The 19,142-nt window shown below is 63.6% G+C and overlaps 1 protein-coding gene across 1 annotated transcript in view; it reads right to left on the bottom strand.

Annotated features, from left to right (window-relative positions):
* LOC101748756 (ryanodine receptor 1-like) overlaps window positions 1-19,142 on the bottom strand; it is a 70,827-nt gene that overhangs the window by 10,524 nt on the left and 41,161 nt on the right. Inside the window, 35 exon segments of the mRNA XM_040655096.1 lie at window positions 584-601; window positions 1,313-1,386; window positions 2,005-2,081; window positions 2,202-2,281; window positions 2,807-2,906; window positions 2,985-3,062; window positions 3,174-3,225; window positions 3,319-3,425; window positions 3,509-3,605; window positions 3,696-3,808; window positions 4,207-4,344; window positions 5,264-5,323; window positions 5,417-5,587; window positions 6,383-6,397; window positions 7,059-7,151; window positions 7,325-7,412; window positions 7,988-8,228; window positions 9,004-9,318; window positions 10,171-10,301; window positions 10,413-10,494; window positions 11,029-11,267; window positions 12,576-12,636; window positions 12,736-12,785; window positions 12,917-13,038; window positions 13,589-13,656; window positions 13,774-13,889; window positions 13,969-14,092; window positions 14,968-15,043; window positions 15,126-15,203; window positions 15,293-15,433; window positions 16,055-16,144; window positions 16,236-16,314; window positions 16,767-16,930; window positions 17,471-17,611; window positions 17,697-17,787. Of these exon segments, the coding sequence (XP_040511030.1) occupies window positions 584-601; window positions 1,313-1,386; window positions 2,005-2,081; window positions 2,202-2,281; window positions 2,807-2,906; window positions 2,985-3,062; window positions 3,174-3,225; window positions 3,319-3,425; window positions 3,509-3,605; window positions 3,696-3,808; window positions 4,207-4,344; window positions 5,264-5,323; window positions 5,417-5,587; window positions 6,383-6,397; window positions 7,059-7,151; window positions 7,325-7,412; window positions 7,988-8,228; window positions 9,004-9,318; window positions 10,171-10,301; window positions 10,413-10,494; window positions 11,029-11,267; window positions 12,576-12,636; window positions 12,736-12,785; window positions 12,917-13,038; window positions 13,589-13,656; window positions 13,774-13,889; window positions 13,969-14,092; window positions 14,968-15,043; window positions 15,126-15,203; window positions 15,293-15,433; window positions 16,055-16,144; window positions 16,236-16,314; window positions 16,767-16,930; window positions 17,471-17,611; window positions 17,697-17,787 (3,770 nt within the window).

Here is a 19,142-nt window from a genome sequence, read left to right on the forward strand (position 1 = left end):
CTCCAGCACCCCACAGCCCAGAGACCCTACAATAACGGCACCCCAAACCCTATGGACCCTACAGAAACACCCCGCAGCCTACAGACCCTACAACACCACACAGCCTACAGACCCTATGGCAACGCCCCACAGCCTACAGACCCCATAGCAACACCCCCTGCTCCACAGACCCTATAACAACACACTACAGACCCTATAACGACACCTTGCACCCTACAGACCCTATAACGACACCTTGCACTCTACAGACCCTACAGTAACACCCCACAGCCCAGAGACCCTACAATAACAGCCTACAGACCCCACAGTAACACCCTACAGCTCTACAGACCCGAATCACCACACCCTATAGCCTGCACTCCCCATACTAACTACCCCATAACAGCACCCTATGGCCCCTATAGCCCCCTGCAGCCAGGAGACCCTACAGTAACGCCCTGCACCCCTACAGCCACCTTATAGGACCCTGCAATAAATCCTACAGCCCTATAGATCCCACTACAGCCCCTCAGCCCTACAGACCCAGCCCTATAGGACGCCATATGGCCCCGGCCCTACAGACCCTACAATTAGGGGTAATTACCGTTCTCACGGCTGATGACTGCCGCCGGGACCGGGATGGGAGAGAAGGGGAGAGAGGAGGTGAGCATTGGGGTCTGGGGGGTATTTAGGGTCTGGGGGGGTATTAGGGCACGGGGGGGATATGAGGGGACGGGGAGGGCTGTAGGGTTTGGGGGGGTATTGGGGTATGGGGGGTATTAGGGTATGAGGAGGGGGTTAGGGTTCTGGTGGGGTATTAGGGTATGGGGGATTGGGGGGTATTAGGGTCTTTTGGAGGGGGTATTAGGGCTCGGGGGGGGGGTACTGGGGTATGGAGGTTATTAGGGCACGGGGGGCATTAGGGCATTTTGGGGGTATTAGGGTAAGGGGAGGATTGGGGGGCAGGGGGGTATTAGGGTATGGGGGCATTATTAGGGTTCAGGAAGGGTATCGGGGTCTGGGGGGGTTGGGGTGTGGGGGCTATTAGGGTCTGTTGGAGGAGGCATTAAGGTTGGGGGGGGCATTTATTAGGGCATGGTGGGTCAGGGTGCAGGGGGGGCGGGGTGTGGAGGTATTTTAGGGTCGGGGCGGGGGGGGTGTTAGGGTTTTGAGGCATATTAGGGTATGGGGGGGTATGAGGGTCTTTAGGGCCAGAACCACAATGAACAGTGGGGGATTGGGGTGGGGGGGGCGCAGTGGAGTGGGACCCTCCCCCCCCCCCCCCCATCCCCCACCCCCTGGGGGGGTCCCGGCGCAGACCCCCCCCACTCACTCGTCCCCTCCTCCGTCACCATCCCCAAACCCTCCGCTTTGTTCTGCCGCTCGAAGGCGTTCAGGTCCAGGACGCTGTGGGGGGGAAAAGGGGGCAGTGGGACCCCCGCCCCGATGGGACCCCAACCCCAAAAGGGATCCCCAAACCCTACTGGGACCCCCACCCCAATGGGACCCCCACCACAATGGGACACCCAAACCCCACTGGGACCCACACCTCAACAGGACCCCCACCCCAATGAGAATACCACCCCAAAGGGACCCCCCAACCTCAATGAGACCCCTACTCCAATGGGACCCCTACCTAAATGGGACCCCTACCCCACTGGGACCCCCAAACCCCACTGGGACCCCCGCCCGAAAAGGACCCCAACCCCATTGGGACCCCCAAACCCCACTGGGACCCCCGCCCGAAAGGGACCCCAACCCCACTGGGACCCCCAAACCCCACTGGGACCCCCGCCCAAAAGGGACCCCAACCCCATTGGGACCCCCCCAAACCCCACTGGGACCCCCGCCCGAAAGGGACCCCAACCCCATTGGGACCCCCAAACCCCACCGGGACCCGCTCTGCAATGGGACCTTCAAACCTCACTGGGTCCCCCACCCCACCGGGACCCCCCCCACCCCCCCAACCCCACCGGGACCCCCCGGACATGGGGTGTTCCCCCCCCCCCCCCCCCAATCCCTCACCTGCAGGTCTGCATCAGCGCCTGCACGCTCTGGAAGAAGCCGACCTCGCGCTTCTCCTTCAGGTAATCCAACATCTTCTGCTCCGGCGGGGAGGACGGGCGGACAGACGGACAGGCGGACACGTGAGCGGACAGACGGGGACGGGGACGGACGGACGGACACGGGGACGGACAGACGGACGGACGGACGGACCCCACCTGCTGCACGTCGGCGTTGCCCCCATTGAGGATGGAGATCCCCAACTTCAGCGTGGAGGACACCATCTCCCCCCGCTCCCCTGCGGGAACGCGACGTCACCAACGCCGCCCCACGGCCCCACCTGGGAACCCCCAGACCCCAAAGTGTGCACCCCCAGACCCCAATGTGCACCCCCAGACCCCAAAGTGTGCACCCCCAGACCCAAAGTGTGCACCCCCAGACCCCAAAGTGTGCACCCCCAGACCCCAAAGTGTGCACCCCCAGACCCAAAGTGTGCACCCCCAGACCCCAAAGTGTGCACCCCCAGACCCCCATGGGTACCCCCAGACCCCCACGGGCACCCCCCAACCCCAGTGTGCACCCCCAGACCCCCACGGGCACCCCCAGACCCCCCATGTGCGCCCCCAGACCCTCACTTGTGCCCCCAACCCCCACTCTGTGTGCCCCCAGACCCCCCCTTTATCCGGACTCCCCATGACCCCACATAGGCCTCCCAGACCCCCACTTGGGGGGTAGCCCAGCCCCCCCTATCGTGTACACAGGACCCCCATTTGTGCCCCCCCAAGGCCTCCTCATTTTGGGGCCCCCCGGGACCCCTCCCCACCTTTGCAGGCGCTGATCATCTGCAGCACCATCTCAGCTGCTCCCCTCGTGTGCAGCCGCGACTGCTGGTACAGCAGCTTCTGCTTCTCCATCTCCTTCTCCTAAGGGGGCACAGTGGGGTCGGGGGGGGGGGCTGTGGGGCAGAGGGACCCCCACCCCATCGTGGGACCCCCACCCACCTCAAAGGAATCCTCCGGGTCCTCCTCCTCCTTCTCCTCCTCCTTCTCCTCTTCATCCCCTTCTTCAATGTGACAGCTCTGTGGGGAGGGGCACAATGGGGTGGGGGTCCCACAATGGGGTGGGGGTCCCACGGTGGGGTGGGGGCCCCCAACCCCTCTGCCCCATAACTTCTGGGGCGCGGCACCCACCTTGGCCATGATACCCGCATACGCCATGTACAGGTGATCCTTCTCCAACTTGCTGTGGGGCACAGTGGGGTGGGCTCAGCGGGGCGGACCCCCGCTTGGGGGTCACCCCCCTTTTTTTTTGGGGGGGGGAGGGGGGGGGCCCCACCTTTTCTCGGTCAGCGCCGTGCGGCTGAAGTGCAGGATGAGCTGATGCAGCGGGTCCGGCTTCTTGTCCTTCTCCTCCTCCTCCTCCTCCTCCTCCTCCCCCGATTTCTGTGGGGCGTGGAGGTCAACGTGGGGCGGCCCCAAACCCCCCCCCCCCCCCCCCCGGCCCTATAGGGCGGCCCCCCACCCACCGCCAGGTCGTCGATCATGCGGTCCTCGAAGGGGTGCTCCTCCGTCACCAACCACAGCAGTTTGTACGCCTCCAGGAACATATTGCAGGCGCGGTGCCTGGGGGGGGGGGGGGGGCTCCCAGTTACCCCCGGTGGGCTTCCAGTTGCCCCCCCCCCCCCCCCCCCCCCAAGTAGCCCCCAGACCCACCTGGGCAGGTTGTAGAGTGGGGTCATACGGAAACACGCGACCACAGCGCGGCGCCGCTGCTTGGAGAGCAGTTTGTGCCACACCGCCTTCTTGGACTTGTAGGGGTGCTCCGTCTGGGGGGGCACCGCGGGGTCACCTCTGACAGCACCCCCAGGGACCCCCGGACCGCCCCCGACCCCTCCACAACCCCCCGTCCCCCCCCAGATCCCCCCATTCTCCCCTTTCCCCCCCCCAGGACCCCCTCATTCCCGACATATCCTCCCCATCACCCCTCAGGACCCCTCAATCCCCCCCATCACCCCCCAGGACACCTCAGACCCCCCCCATGCCCCCCATTCCCCCCTCAGAGCCCCCATTCTCCCCTATTCCCCCCCCAGGATCCCCCTATTCCCCCCACAGCCCCCCATGCCCCCTCAGGACCCCTCATTCTCCCCTCCCACGCCCCCCATTTCCCCCTCAGAGCCCCCATTCTCCCCTATCCCCCCCCCAGGCCCCCCCCCGGGACCCCCACCTGCTCCAGGTGATACAGCACCGCCGACACCTCCTGCACGCGCCTCACGATCTTCTCGGGGCTGTCGGAGTCCTCAGCCCGGCCGGCCATGGCGCGGTACAGAGCCAACTGCCAGCGCATGGACGAGGAGTTCTCACACTGCGGGCAGAGGGGACACGGGGTTGGGGGGGTCGGGGGGGGGCACCGAGGTGACCGTGGGGACCATGGGGAGGTGGGGGGGCACAGGGGGACACGTGGGGATATGATGGCGGACACAAAGGGGACACGTTGGGGATGCGTCGGTGACACGTTGGGGACACCCCAAAGTCGATTTGGGGGTACAGTGAGGACGCTTTGGGGACATATCAGGGTCACCTTGGGGATACTTTGGGGACACTTTGGGGACACTGTGGGGACACCTTGAAGACATTCTGGAAACACATTGGGGACACTTTGGGGACATATTCAGTTCATATTGGGGACGCAATGGGGACACTTTGGAGACACTCTGGGGACACCTTGGGGCCACTTTGGGGTCACTTTGGGGACAGCCCAGGGTTACTTTGGGGACACATTGGGGACACATCTTGGGGCCACTTTAGGGTCACCTTGGGGACACCCCAGGGTCACTCTGGGGACACATTGAGGACACTTTGGTGACATTCAGTTTATGCTGGGGACAGAATGGGGACACTTCGGTGATACATTGGGGACACTTTGGAGACATTTTGGGGACACAGTGGGGACACCCCAGGGTCACTTTGGGGACACCCTGGGGCCACTTTGGGGTCACGTTGGAGACACCTTGGGGACACCTTGGAGCCCACCCCAGGGTCACTTTGGGGACGCCTTGGGGCCACTTTGGGGACACCTTGGGGCCACTTTGGGGTCACTTTGGAGACACCCCAGGGTCACTCTGGGGACGCATTGGGGACACCTTGGGGTCACCTTGGGGCCACTTTAGGGATACCTTGGGGCCACTTTGGAGCCCGCCCCAGGGTCACTTTGGGCACGCCTTGGGCCACTTTGGGGTCACTTTGGGGCCACTGTGGGCTCCCTGTGGGGCCGCCCCGCTCACCTTGCCCTGCAGGTGCAGGTTGTTGTTCAGGCACTCGCGCACCTCTTCGTCTGTGTCCTTCTGCAATGGGGAGGGGACACGGCCACATCAGGGGCCGCCCCACCGCAGGGACGTCCCCACCGCGCCCCCACCGCGCCCCCACCGCGTCCCCACCAGCGCGTAGCGGCTCTTGGCCAGGCTGATCAGCTCCTGGTCGGTGGGTGAGCACATGTTGAGGCCGATGGGCAGCATCTTCTTCAGGGTGGCCACGATCAGGGAGGTGTGGATGGAGTAGCGATCGCCGCGGCGCTTCTTCTTGGTGCGCTCCTGCTCAGAGCCACCGCCCTGGGGACGGCGTGGGGACATCAGAGGGGGGACGGGGGGGACGTCGTGGCCAGGAGACCCACGGCGTGGGGACATCGCGGCCATGGCGATGGCGTGGGCAGAACTGCATCCCATGGGGGCGTTGGGGCCAATAACCTCATGCCAGGGGGACATCGGGGACATCGTGGCCGTGGGGATGTCATGGGCAGGAACTGCATCCCATGGGGACACCGTGGCTATGGGGACATCATGGCCAGGAGCTCTGTTCTATGGGGACACCATGGCCAACTACCTCGTGCCATGGGGACATTGGGGACATCGTGGCCACGGGGACACCACGGCCAAGAGCACCGTGCTATGATGGGGACACCGCGCCACCCTGGGGACGTCACGGCCATGGGGACGTCACAGCCATGGGGACGTCATGGCCAGGAGCTCTGCCCTATGGGGACACCGCGGCCAACAACCTCGTGCCATGGGGACATCGGGAACTTGGGGACATCGAGGCCAGGAACGCTGCGCTATGGGGATGGGGACATCGGTACCACACCATGGGGACACCTCGGGGCCAAGACCCCCGTCCCACAGCCATAGGGTGACAGCAATGGGGACATCAGAGGGGAGGAACCCCACAACGTATCATGGAGGACAGCAGGACCACGATCCCAATGCTACGGGGACAGCAGGGCCGTGACCCCGGTGCCACGCAGCTGTGGGGTCCCCAGAGGTCCTGGCAGTGGTGACCCACAGGATAGGACCTGTGGGGTCCCTGGGGGTCCCAGTGTGTTGTCTGCCCCATAGCGTGACCCTGCTAACCTGGCCGTCTCCGGACTGGTGACAACACCCACAGCGAAGGGCAGGAGAGAAGAGACAGTGTTAGGTTATGGGGTCGAGGAGGACATGGGGACACCATGAGGACATCGGGGACACCATGGGGACAATGGGAGGACATCGGGATGGGGAGAGTTGAGGTGCACAGTGGGGTGGGAGGGGGTCAGGTGGGAGGGGAGGATTGGGGTACCAGGGGTATGGGGTGGGTTGGGGGAACCGGGTGGGATTTGGGGTGGGATGTGAGGATACCAGGTGAGTTTTGGGGTGGTCGGGGGTGGGTGGGTTTTGGGGTACCAAATGGGTTTTTGAGTGGCTTATGGGTTTGGAGGTGGTTTTGGGGTGGGATTTTGGGACACCAGGTGAGTTTTGGGTGGCTTAGGTATTCCAGATGGGTTTTGGGGAGGTTTAGGGGCACCAGCTGGGATGTGGGGTCATCGGGTGGGTTTGGGGTGGTTTTAGGGTGGGGGTTGGGGGTTCCAGGTGGGTTTTGGGGTGGATGGGGGGACCGACGGGGGTTAGGGTTTAGGGTTAGGGCGGGTTTGGAGATCGACATACGGGCTTTGGGGTGGGTTTGAGGGGGTTTGGGGACGCCGGGTGGGGTTTGGGGTGGCGTTGGGGTGCTGTAGGGATTCCAGGCGGGTTGGGGGCGGTCGGGGCCCACCTTGGCCATCTTGCTCTTGCTGTCGGCCGTCAGGAAGGACATATTGTTGATCTCATTCTGCACCACAAAGTTCTGCTCCTCGCGCTTAAAGTTCTGCGGTGGGGGGACGGGGAGGAGTGACCCCATCGTCCCCATCGCCCCCACGGCCCGCCACGCACCCAGACGTCCCCACGTCCCCCCCGTCCCCACCTCCCACCGCTCCTCCCCATGCCTTCGTGTCCCTACGTGTCCCCCCCCTCCCCGGTGTCCCCCCACCCCCCACTCACGTGGGATTTGGACCAGTAGATGAAGACCTCTCCCACCATCCGGAACAGCTCCTCCGCGTCCGCGTTGGGCTCCGTCAGCCACTTGGCCCTGTCCCCACGTCCCCAAGGCCACCATCAGCCCCACTGTCCTCGGGGCCAACAGCATCCCCATGGCCACCACCAGCCCCAGTAATGGCCACCATCAGCCCAACGATGTCCCCATCACTCCCAACGATGTCTTCAAGGCCACCACCAGCCCCAAGGATGTCCCCATGGCCCCAGTGACATCCCCATGGCCACCACCAGCCCCAGTGACGTCCCCATGGTCCCAGTGATGCCTCCATGGCCACCACCTGCCCCAATGTCCCCATCACTCCCAACGATGTCTTCATGGCCACCACCAGCCCCAAGGATGTCCTCATGGCCCCAGTGACATCCCCATGGCCACCACCAGCCCCAGTGACGTCCCCATGGTCCCAGTGATGCCTCCATGGCCACCACCTGCCCCAATGTCCCCATCACTCCCAACGATGTCTTCATGGCCACCACCAGCCCCAAGGATGTCCTCATGGCCCCAGTGACATCCTCATGGCACCACCAGCCCCAGTGACATCCCCATGCCCGCCACCAGCCCCAAGGATGTCCCCACGGCCCCAGCGATGCCCCCCCAGCCCCGTCCCTCACCGGCTGTTGTCGACGTAGCGGATGAGCAGCGGGTACAGCGCGTAGAGGTCGCGGCAGAGCACGGAGAACTCATCGCGGATCAGCAGCTCCGCGTCCTCGGCCTCCGCCTTCGCCTCCATGCGCAGCTGCTCCTCCTCCGACACCACCTTCCCCGCGCGCTTCTTCAGCTTCTCCATGGTGGGGATGAAGTGGGTGCGCAGCAGCTCCGGCTTCGCCTTGCTGACGATGGGCTGCGCGAACACTGCGGGGACGGCGGCGTTGGGACAGCGCCCACACGGGGCCACAGAACCCACCAGAACCACCAGAACCCAACCAGGACCCAACCAGGACACACCAGGACCCAACCAGGACACACCAGGACCCAGCCAGGACACACCAGGACCCAGCCAGGACACACCAGGACCCAGCCAGGATCCATCTGAGCGCACCAGAAGCCACCGGAATGCACCAGAACTCACCAGGATCCAACTAGAACCCGCCAGAAACCACCAGAACCCAACCAGGACACACCAGAATACACCAAGATCCAACCAGAACCCACCAGAACTGACCAGAATAACCAGGACCTAACCAGGATCCACCGGGACCCACTGGAATACACCAAGATCCAACTAGAATCCAACTGGAAGCCATCAGAATCCACCAGGACCCAACCAGGATCCACCAGAATCCACCAGGACCCAACCAGAACCCATCAGACTACACCAGAACCCAACTGGAACCCACCAGAAGCCATCAGAACCCATCAAAACACACCTGAAGCCACCAGGACCCACCAGAACCCAACCAGAACCTACCAGAAGCCACACAGAACCCACCGGACTACACCAGGACCCAACTGGAACCCACCGGAACCTACCAGAAACCCCCAAGACCCACCAGAACGCCCCCAGAGCCCCTCCAGGACCCAACCGGAACCCCCCAGAACCCAACCAGGGCCGCCTTCGGACCCACCCGCTGCCACCGTCGCCCCTCCCAGCCCCCCCACGGCACCACCCCGCCGCCCCCCGCCCCACCTGCCAGGCGCTTCATCCACGACGCCTCGTCGATGCCCAGGTTGTTGACCACGATGCGCAGGATGTTGCCCAGCAGGGCGTTGAGGTGCTGCCCGGTGACGGCGGTGGCCCACGGCCCCTGGGGGGCGCTGTCGGGGCCGCGCTCCCACCAGCGGGGCAGGTAATTGCACAGCATGGGCAGCGTCACCTCGATGACGTGGGGCATCTCCGTGTAGCGCGCGCCCGACTCCGCCAACCCCCCGATGTCCTTCATCAGGCGCTCCAGGTCCGGGATGTCGGGGCACATCTCCTCCACGTGGCTCGGCAGCCCCAGGACTGAGGAGGGACCCCCAGGTGGGTGTGGGGGACGGGATGGGGGTCTGCAGTGCCACGGGGGTGGGTAGGGCGGCACCCGGTGTTGGGGTCCCAAAGATGGGGATGGGACGGGGGTCTGCAGTGCCACGGTGTTGGGGTCCCAAAGATGGGGGTCTGCAGTGCCCAAATGTTGGGTAGGGCGGCACCCGGTGTTGGGGTCCCAAAGATGGGGATGGGACGGGGGTCTGCAGTGCCACGGTGTTGGGGTCCCAAAGATGGGGGTCTGCAGTGCCATGGCGTTGGGTATGGTGGCACCCGGTGTTGGGGTCCCAAAGATGGGGACAGGATGGGGGTCTGCAGTGCCCAAATGTTGGGTAGGGGGGCACCCGGTGTTGGGGTCCCAAAATGGGGACGGGATGGGGGTCTGCAGTGTCCCAAAGATGGGGGTCTGCAGTGCCCCCCCTTGGGTATAGTGGCACCCGGTGTTGGGGTCCCAAAGATGGCGACAAGGGAGGGGTCCTGGGGACACAGAGGTGCCCCATTGTTGGGTCAATTTAAAGGTACCCCAATGTTGGGTCGACTGTGGGAGAAAAGGGGATGCAGACCCCAAAGTTGGGTCAATCTAAGGGTACCCCGTTGCTGGGCCAGCTTTGGGGTCCTCGGGGTGCAGAGATGCCCCAAAATTGGGGGGGGGGAGAGTCTTGGGGTCACGGCGGGTCAACGGAGGTGCCCCAAACTTCAGGACAAAGATGGGGTCTTGGAGACGTGCGGTTGTTGGGTCAACCCTGGGGGTCAGGGTGGGGGGTTGGGGTTGGGTTGGGGTCCCGGGGTCGGGGTGGGGGTCGGATGCTTTTTGGGCTGGGGGGCACTCACTGGCGCGCTCGCGGGGCGATTTGGTGCTGTAGACGGAGCAGGGGTTGAACTCATTGAGCCGCGGCTCCAGGAAGGCCACGGGCATGGCGGCCGCCAGCCGGGCCAGGCACTCCCCCAGCGCCGGGCGCTGCCTGCGGGGACACGGGGACACAGCGCTGGGACACGGCCCCATAACCACCGCCCCACACCCGGCAGCCCCCGGGGGGGGGGGGGGGGGGGGGTCCCGCGCCCCCCCTCCTCACCTCTCCACGTAGGGGTTCCGCGTGGTGCCCAGAGAGTAAATGCTGCACAGGATGCGGTAACACGAGACCTGGACGTCGTCCACTGCGGGAGGGCACAGACCCCACGGCGTCCCCACAGTGTCCCCACGGCCCCAAAGTGTCCCTTTTTTGTCCCCAGCTCAGCCCCCACGGCCCCGGAGTGCCCCGTGCCCAAGGAGTGCCCTCCTGTCCCCAAAGCGTCCCTTCCTGTCCTCGGAACCCCAAGTGTGTCCCGGTCCCCAAAACGCTCCCAGGGGTCTTCAAGTGTCCCCACGTTCCCACTGTCCCCGTGCCCAAAGTCCCCATGTCCCCATAGTCCTCATTACCCCAATGACCCCACTATCCATCCCCAGGTCCCCATGTCCCCATGACCCCAACAACCCCAACATCCATCCCCACATCCCCATAGTCCTCATGACCCCAATGACCCCAACATCCATCCTCGCAGTCCCCATGACCCCAACGACGCCAACACCCATCCCCACATCCCCAACGACGCCAACATCCATCCCCACGTCCCCCTGACCCCACGACCCCCCCCGTCCATCCCCACGTCCCCGCTGTCCCCGTGCCCCCCGTGCCCCCGCTGTGCGCTCACGGATGACGTCGTCCCCGAACTGGTGCTGGGCGATGTGCTCGAAGAGCGATGTGAGGACGGGCAGCAGAGCCACCGTGGTGTAGTTGATGTTCTGCGCCACCCCCTTCACCTGCGTGCGGCTCTGCGTCACCTTCCCCAGCTTCAGGTTCTCCACCATCTTCTCGATGTCCTCCGAAGCGCTCTCGAAGAAGGAGCGCAGCCCGGCCTTCACGATCTCGGGGCCGGACTTCATCACCGTCCTGCGGGACGCCGGGGGTCAGCATGGCTACCACCATGGGGGGACGTCGGGGTGACATCGGGGTGACCATGGCCAACACCATGGGGGGACATCGGGGTGACATCGGGGTGACCATGGCCAACACCATGGGGGGACATCGGGGTGACATCGGGGTGACCATGGCCAACACCATGGGGGGACGTCGGGGTGACATCGGGGTGACCATGGCCACCACCATGGGGGGACATCGGGGTGACATCGGGGTGACCATGGCCAACACCATGGGGTGATGTCGGGGTGACATCAGGGTGACCATGGCCAACACCATGGGGTGACGTCGGGGTGACATTGGGGTGACCATGGCCAACACCATGGGGTGACGTCGGGGTGACATTGGGGTGACCATGGCCAACACCATGGGGTGATGTCGGGGTGACATCGGGGTGACCATGGCCACCGCCATGGGGTGACGTCGGGGTGACATTGGGGTGACCATGGCCAACGCCATGGGGTGATGTTGGGATGACATCGGGGTGACCATGGCCACCAACACAGGGTGGCATCGGGGTGGCACTGGGGTGACCATGGCCACCACCATGGGGTGACAATGGGGTGACATCGGGGTGACCATGGCCACCACCATGGGGTGATGTCGGGGTGACATCGGGGTGATGATGGCCAACACTATGGGGTGACATCAGGGTGACCATGGCCACCACCATGGGGTGATGTCGGGGTGACATCGGGGTGACAATGGCCAACATCATGGGGGGACGTTGGGGTGACGTCAGGGTGATGATGGCCACCACCATGGGGTGACGTCGGGGTGACCATGGCCAACGCCATGGGGTGATGTTGGGATGACATCGGGGTGACCATGGCCATCACCATGGGGTGACATCGGGGTGAAATCGGGGTGACCATGGCCACCAACACGGGGTGGCATCGAGGTGGCACTGGGGTGACCATGGCCACCAATATGGGGTAGCATCGGGGTGACATTGGGGTGACCATGGCCAGCAATATGGGGTAGCATCGGGGTGATCATGGCCACCGTCATGGGGTGACATTGGTATGACCACAGCCAACACCATGGGGTGACAATGGGGTGGCAGTGGGGTGACCACAGCCACCAACACGGGGTGGCATCGGGGTGGCAGTGGGGTGACCATGGCCACCATCCTGGCACGGTGACACTGTGGTGCCCACGGCCGCCGCCACGGGGCGGCACTGGGGTGGCATCGGGGTGATGACGGCCACCGCCATGGGGTGGCAGTGGGGTGTCTGTGGGGTGACAAAGGCCACGGCCGTCCCCAGGTCCCCGTCCCACCTGGCGTCCAGCGACCGCGCCAGGATGTGGAGGCAGTTGACGACGGCCGGCGCGTCGGTGCCTGCGGAGGGGACGGGGATGGGGTGACATCAGTGGGGTGAGGTGACGACAGTGGGGACCCCCCCCCCCGCGCCCCCCATCGCCCCACTGCCCCCCTTACCAAAGAGAGTGACGCGGTGGCGGACGAGCGCGGCCAGCTTGCAGAACAGGCTGAGAGAGGGGAGGGGGGTCAACGGGGCGCCCCCCAAAATGGGGGAGGCCCCAAAATCCCCCATGCAGGGGGTGGTGGGGAGCAGTGGGGCGGGAGGGTGCCCCACACGTGGGGGTCCCAATCCCCCCACCTGGTGATCATCTCCTTCTCCTTGTTGGACGCGTGGCCGCCGCTGCCCAGCACTTTGGCGGGGGTGGAGAGGAAGTAGAGGCAGTGGTTGTGGAAGTATTGGTTGATGAGGGGCAGAAGGATCTGTGGGGACGTGTGGGGTCAGGGGGGGATGTGTGGGGTCGGGGGGGGGACGTGTGGGGACCCCCAGGATTCACCAAGAGCCTCACAGACCCCAACATCCCTCACTGCCCCCAACGTCCCCCACAGACCCCAATGGGATCCGCCATCCCCACTGACCCCAATGTCCCCATAGAACCCATGGAGTTCCCCAGACCCCCCTGGACCTCATTGATCCCAACAGACCCCATAGAGCCCCACAAGCCCCACGTCTCCCGCTGCCCCCAATATCCCTCACGCCCCATCAACCCCACTGAGCCCCATTAACTCCCATTATCCCAACGTCCCCAAACCCCCCCCCTGTCCCCACTGACCCCACTGTCCCCCATAGACTCCAATGGAACCCAATGTTCCCATCGCCCCCAAGAGCCCAAAGAGTCCACAGCCCCAGACCCAAACTGACCCCAGAGAGCCCCACAGAACCCCCACAGGAGACCCCAAAAGCATCCCCCAACCCCTCTCCATAGGGCACCACAGGGACCCCGGGCGCCCCATTTTGGGGTCCCCCCCTGACCTTAGCAAAGAATTTGATCTCCTGTTCGTGGGGCGACTTCTCCACGCGGCCGCTGCTCACCACGGCCTCTGGGGGGACATTGGGGTCAGTGGGGCCACGGGGGGGGGGGGGACGGGGGGGGGGGGACGGACAGACGGATGACATCAACGGGGGCCACGGGGGGGACGTTGGGGTCAGCCCCATACCCAGGTGGGCGATGAACTCCTGGGAGATGTCCATCCACCGCAGCAGCTGCTGGAGGAACCCATAGGCGAAGCGCTTCTCGATAGAGGACGTGTCCAACTCCATGTCCTTCAGCCCCCTGCGTGGGGGGCAGGGAGTGCTCAGACCCCCCCCCTCGGCGAGCCTCAAAGCCCCCAAAGCCCCCAACCCCGACCCACCGTGTGACGGCGTATCCGTTCAGCTGTAGGAATTTGAGCAGCTCCTGCGCCTTCTCGCGGTCGCGCGCCTTCTCCTTGGCCGTCAGTGTGTCGTAGGGCACCAGCAGGGGGTGAGAGCCCCCCCCTGAGATACGGGTCAGCACACAAAGGGGGGGCCCCCGGGGCAGCACTCATGGGGGAAGATCCGTGGGGGAACCGTCGGGGATCCGTTGGGGGAACCATTGGGGGAACCACTGAGGAACTATTGGGGAACTATTGGGGATCCATTGAGGAACCGTTGGGGAACCGTTGGGGAACCACTGGGGATCCACTGGGGATCCATTGAGGAACCATTGGGGAACCGCTGGGGAACCGTTGGGGATCTATTGGGGAACCATTCGGGAACTATTGGGGATCCACTGAGGAACCATTGAGGAACCGTTGGGGATCCACTGGGGATCCATTGGGGAACCGCTGGGGAACCATTGGGGAACCATCGGGGAACTATTGGGGATCCATTGGGGAACCACTGAGGAACCGTTGGGGAACCATTGGGGATCCATTGAGGAACCATTGGGGATCCGTTGGGGAACTATTGGGGATCCGTTGGGGAACTGTTATGGAACCATTGGGGAACTATTGGGGATCCATTGAGGAACCATTGGGGAACCGTTGGGGATCCATTGGGGAACCGTTGGGGAACCGTTGGGGATGGTGTCCATGGAGCGTCCTCCATAGGAGGGTCCCAAATATGGCGCCCAAAGGGGCAGAACACATTGGGGGCACATGGGGGGGCACTTATGGGGGCAGATCCATTGGGGATCCATTGGGGTCCCACTGGTGGACCACTGGGGACAGAGCCCACGGAGCGTCCCCCATTGGAAGGTCCCAAACGCGGCGCCCATGAGGGGCACTGAGCACAGGGGGACCCCACCCTGGAGAGGAGCGTTTTCTTGGGGTCGGAGGGGGCGCCCACTTGGGGGGCACCGTGGGTGGGGGTTGTGGGGCTGGGCTGCTCACCCTTGGCCTCCAGCTCCTGCTTCTTCTTGCGGCCCCACGTGTTGTGGTAGTTCTCAGCCAGCTGCTCTGCCATCGCCTGCGGACGGGGACGGGACCGGCTGTGGGGTGGGGCTGTGGGGCCGAGGGCTGTGGGGTGGGGTGGGGTGGGGGGCACTCACCTGCAGCTCTCGGGACAGCGTCACCCCTGAGAGGTCCACAGGCTGGGGGTTGTAGCCGTGGCTGGGGTCGTAGGTGGCCTTGGGGGGGATATAGGGCCGGGGGTGACTCCGCTGCCCCACAAGTGGCCTTGAAGGCCCTTCCCCGCCCCACAGCCCCACAGCCCCACCTGGGCTGACTGGGAGATCTTTCGGGTTTTCTTCTTCTCTGCCTTCTCCTCGTCGCCCTCCCGCGCCTTCTCCACCATCCACTCCCACGCCAGCATCGCCTTCAGAGACTCCTTAATGGGCCAGCGGTAAATCTCCTTGTCCTGTGGGGTGGGATGTGGGGTCGGGGGGGCTGCGTGGGGCCGGGGGGTCCCAGTGGGGCCAGGAGGACCGAGGGGGGTCGGAATCAGAGGAGGTGGAGGGTTGGGGGGGGATGGGATGGGGTTGATGGGTACGGGTGGGGGCGGGTGGGAATCAATGAGGTGAGATGGGAATCAATGGGGTCAGAACGCAATTAATGGGGTCAGATGGGAATTAATGGGGTCAGAAGGGAATTAATGGGGTTGGATAGCAATTAGTGGAGTCAGGTGGGAATCAATGAGGTCAGATGGAAATCAATGGGGTCAGGTGGGAACTAATGGGGTCAGGTGGGAATTAACGAGGTTGGATAGGAATTAATGGGGTCAGACGGGAATCAAAGGGGTCGGATGGGAATCAATGGGGTTGGATGCGAATCAGTGGGGTCAGAATGCAATTAATGGGGTCAGAAGGGAATTAACAGGGTTGGATAGCAATTAACGGGGTCAGATGGGAATCAATGAGGTTGGATGGGAATCAGTGGGGTCGGATGGGAATCAGTGGGGTCGGATGGGAATCAGTGGGGTCGGATGGGAATCAGTGGGGTGGGATGGAGGCCCGCACCCCGGGCACAGCATCCACGGTACCTTCTCGGAGAAGGTCTTGTAGGGCCGCAGCATGGGGTGGGTTTTGGCCTCCTCATCCACTGTCTCCCCATAGGTCCAATTGTTCTGGATCTGCCAAGGGACCACGAGGGGATGCCGGGGGTCCCGGGGGGGCGCAGAGGGGGGGGTCTGGGGGGGGGGGGGGGGGTCTCGGGGGTCCCACCTTATCGAACGCCCACTTCTCGTGAGTGAACTCCGCGTATTTGTTGATGAACCCATCCAACTTTTCGGGGATGATGACACTGTATGGGGCCACGGGGGGGGGGGGGGTCACGGATGGGTGACCCCCACCCCATGGGGGCGCTGAGACCCCATAGCCGTCCCACGGGACACGGAGACCCCACAGCCATCCCATGGGACATGGAGACCCCACACCCATCCCACTGGACGTGGGGACCCCATACCCATCCCATTGGATACAGAGACCCCATACCCATCCCATTGGACACACAGACCCCACACCCATCCCACACAACAAGAGGACCCCATACCTCTCTCATAGGAAAGGTTTGGGGCGACCTCACCTCCACCCCATAGGACAAGGAAACCCCACACCCGCCCCACCGGACACGGGGGCCCCATACCCATCTCAAGGAGGACCCCACGCTCGCCCCACCAGAGCTGGGAGGAATGGGGACAGGGATGGGGGTTCGGGTGGGGAGATGGGGGGACGGGGCGATGGGGCCGCCCCTACTTGAGGGTCTCGACAGGTTTGGGGTCGAAGTTGCCCTCGGCGTCCACCGACGCCTTCTTCTCGGTCTTGGAGGAGTAGCTGGCGTCCACGTAGTCGGGGGGCAGAGCGCCCGCGATGGCGCAGAGGCACGGCATGGCCAGCTTGTACAGCTCGGGGTCGAACTTCTGTGGGGAGATGGGGGGCTGAGATCGGGAAACCCCACACGGACCCCACACAGACCCCACAGCGCCCCCATCCCAGCACGGCTCAGCCCCGTCCACCTCCTCACCCAGCGGTGGGGGCCCACAGCCCCGCTCTGATGGGGGGCAGATGGCCCCATCCCCACATCCCGCCCCACACCCCACCCCACATCCCATCCCCATGTCCTCACCCCCATGTCCTCACCCCAACATCCTCACATCCCACCCCCATATCCTCACCCCAATGTCCCCAAATCCCACCCCCATATCCTCACCCCAACACCCCCATCCCAGCCCCACATCCCAGCCCCATATCCTCACCCCAACTGGACGTGCCCAACGACCCCATTAATTCCCATCTGACCCCATTGATTCCCATCCCACCCCCATATCCTCACCCCAATGACCCCACATCCCACCCCCACATCCTCACCCCAACGTCCCCATTTCCCACCCCCACACCCCCACCCCAACACCCCCATCCCGCCCCACATCCCCCCCCCAGCCCCACTGCCCGCCCCACACCTTGTGCGCCAGGGACTCGAAGATGCCCCAGAAGAGCTTTCGGGTGAGGTGCAGTTCCTCCTCGGAGCTGACCCCATAGTTGGGCCACCCGCTGGGCAGGCAGTAATACTTCCAGCACCGCTCGTAGTGGTTGGTCAGCAGCTGTGGGGACGCCGTGGGGTGACGGGGGGCCGCTATGGGGTGACGGGGGGCGGAGGGGGGGGGTGGGGGGTCCCCACGGTCCCACCTTGAGAGGCATTTTGGCGAACTCGTTTAGGATGGGGACATCGAAGACGAGACGGCGCAGGAGGTGCTGCAGCATGGAGGGCCGGATGTACCTATGGGGAGGGGGGCGGCAGTGGGGCAGCAGTGGGGACAATGGGAACGCGGGACGTCAGCGGGATCTGAGACATCAGTGGGACGTTAATGGGGGCGTCAATGGGGACGTGAATAGGGACAGCAACGGGGACAGCAATGGGGACACCAATAGGGACACCAATAGGACAGCAATGGGGACGCCAATAGGGATGCCAATAGGGACACCAACGGGACAGCAACGGGGACATCAATGGGGACATCAATGGGGGCACCAGTGGGGACACCAATGGGACATCAACGGGGACATCAATGGGTTCATCAATAGGGACGCCAACAGGGATGCCAATGGGACACCAACGGGGACACCAACGGAGACACCAACGGGGACACCAATGCACCAATAGGACATCAATGGTGACACCAATGGGGGCATCAATAGGGACAACAATGGGGACACAAATAGGACACCAATAGGGACACCAATGGGACATCAACAGGGACATCAATGGTGACGCCAATGGGGACAGCAATGGGGACACCAATGGGGACAGCAATGGGGACACCAACGGGGACACCAACGGGGACACCAACGGAGACACCGACGGAGACACCAATGCACCAATAGGACATCAATGGTGACACCAATGGGGGCATCAATAGGGACACCAATGGGGACACAAATAGGGACACCAATGGGGACACAAATAGGGACACCAATGGGGTCACCAATAGGACACCAATAGGGACACCAGTGGGACATCAACAGGGACATCAATGGTGACGCCAATGGGGACATCAATAGGGACACCAATGGGGACAGCAATGGGGACAGCAATGGGGACACCGACGGAGACACCGACGGAGACACCAACGGGGACACCAATGCACCAATAGGACATCAATGGTGACACCAATGGGGGCATCAATAGGGACACCAATGGGGACACAAATAGGGACACCAATGGGGACACAAATAGGGACACCAATGGGGTCACCAATAGGACACCAATAGGGACACCAATGGGACATCAACAGGGACATCAATGGTGACGCCAATGGGGACATCAATAGGGACAGCAATGGGGACAGCAATGGGGACACCAGTGGGGACAGCAATGGGGACAGCAACGGGGACACCAACGGGGACACCAACGGGGACAACCAATAGACAGCAATGGGGACAGCAATAGGGACACCAATAGGACATCAACAGGGACACCAACGGGGACACCAATGGGGACAACCAATAGGACATCAATAGGGACACCAACGGGGACACCAATGGGGACACCAATAGGGACACCAATAGGACACCAATGGGGACACCAATGGGTACACCAATAGACATCAATACGGACACCAATAGGACATCAAT

The sequence above is a fragment of the Gallus gallus genome, chromosome 38 (genome assembly GCF_016699485.2).
Source record: "Gallus gallus isolate bGalGal1 chromosome 38, bGalGal1.mat.broiler.GRCg7b, whole genome shotgun sequence".
Lineage (NCBI taxonomy): Eukaryota > Metazoa > Chordata > Aves > Galliformes > Phasianidae > Gallus > Gallus gallus.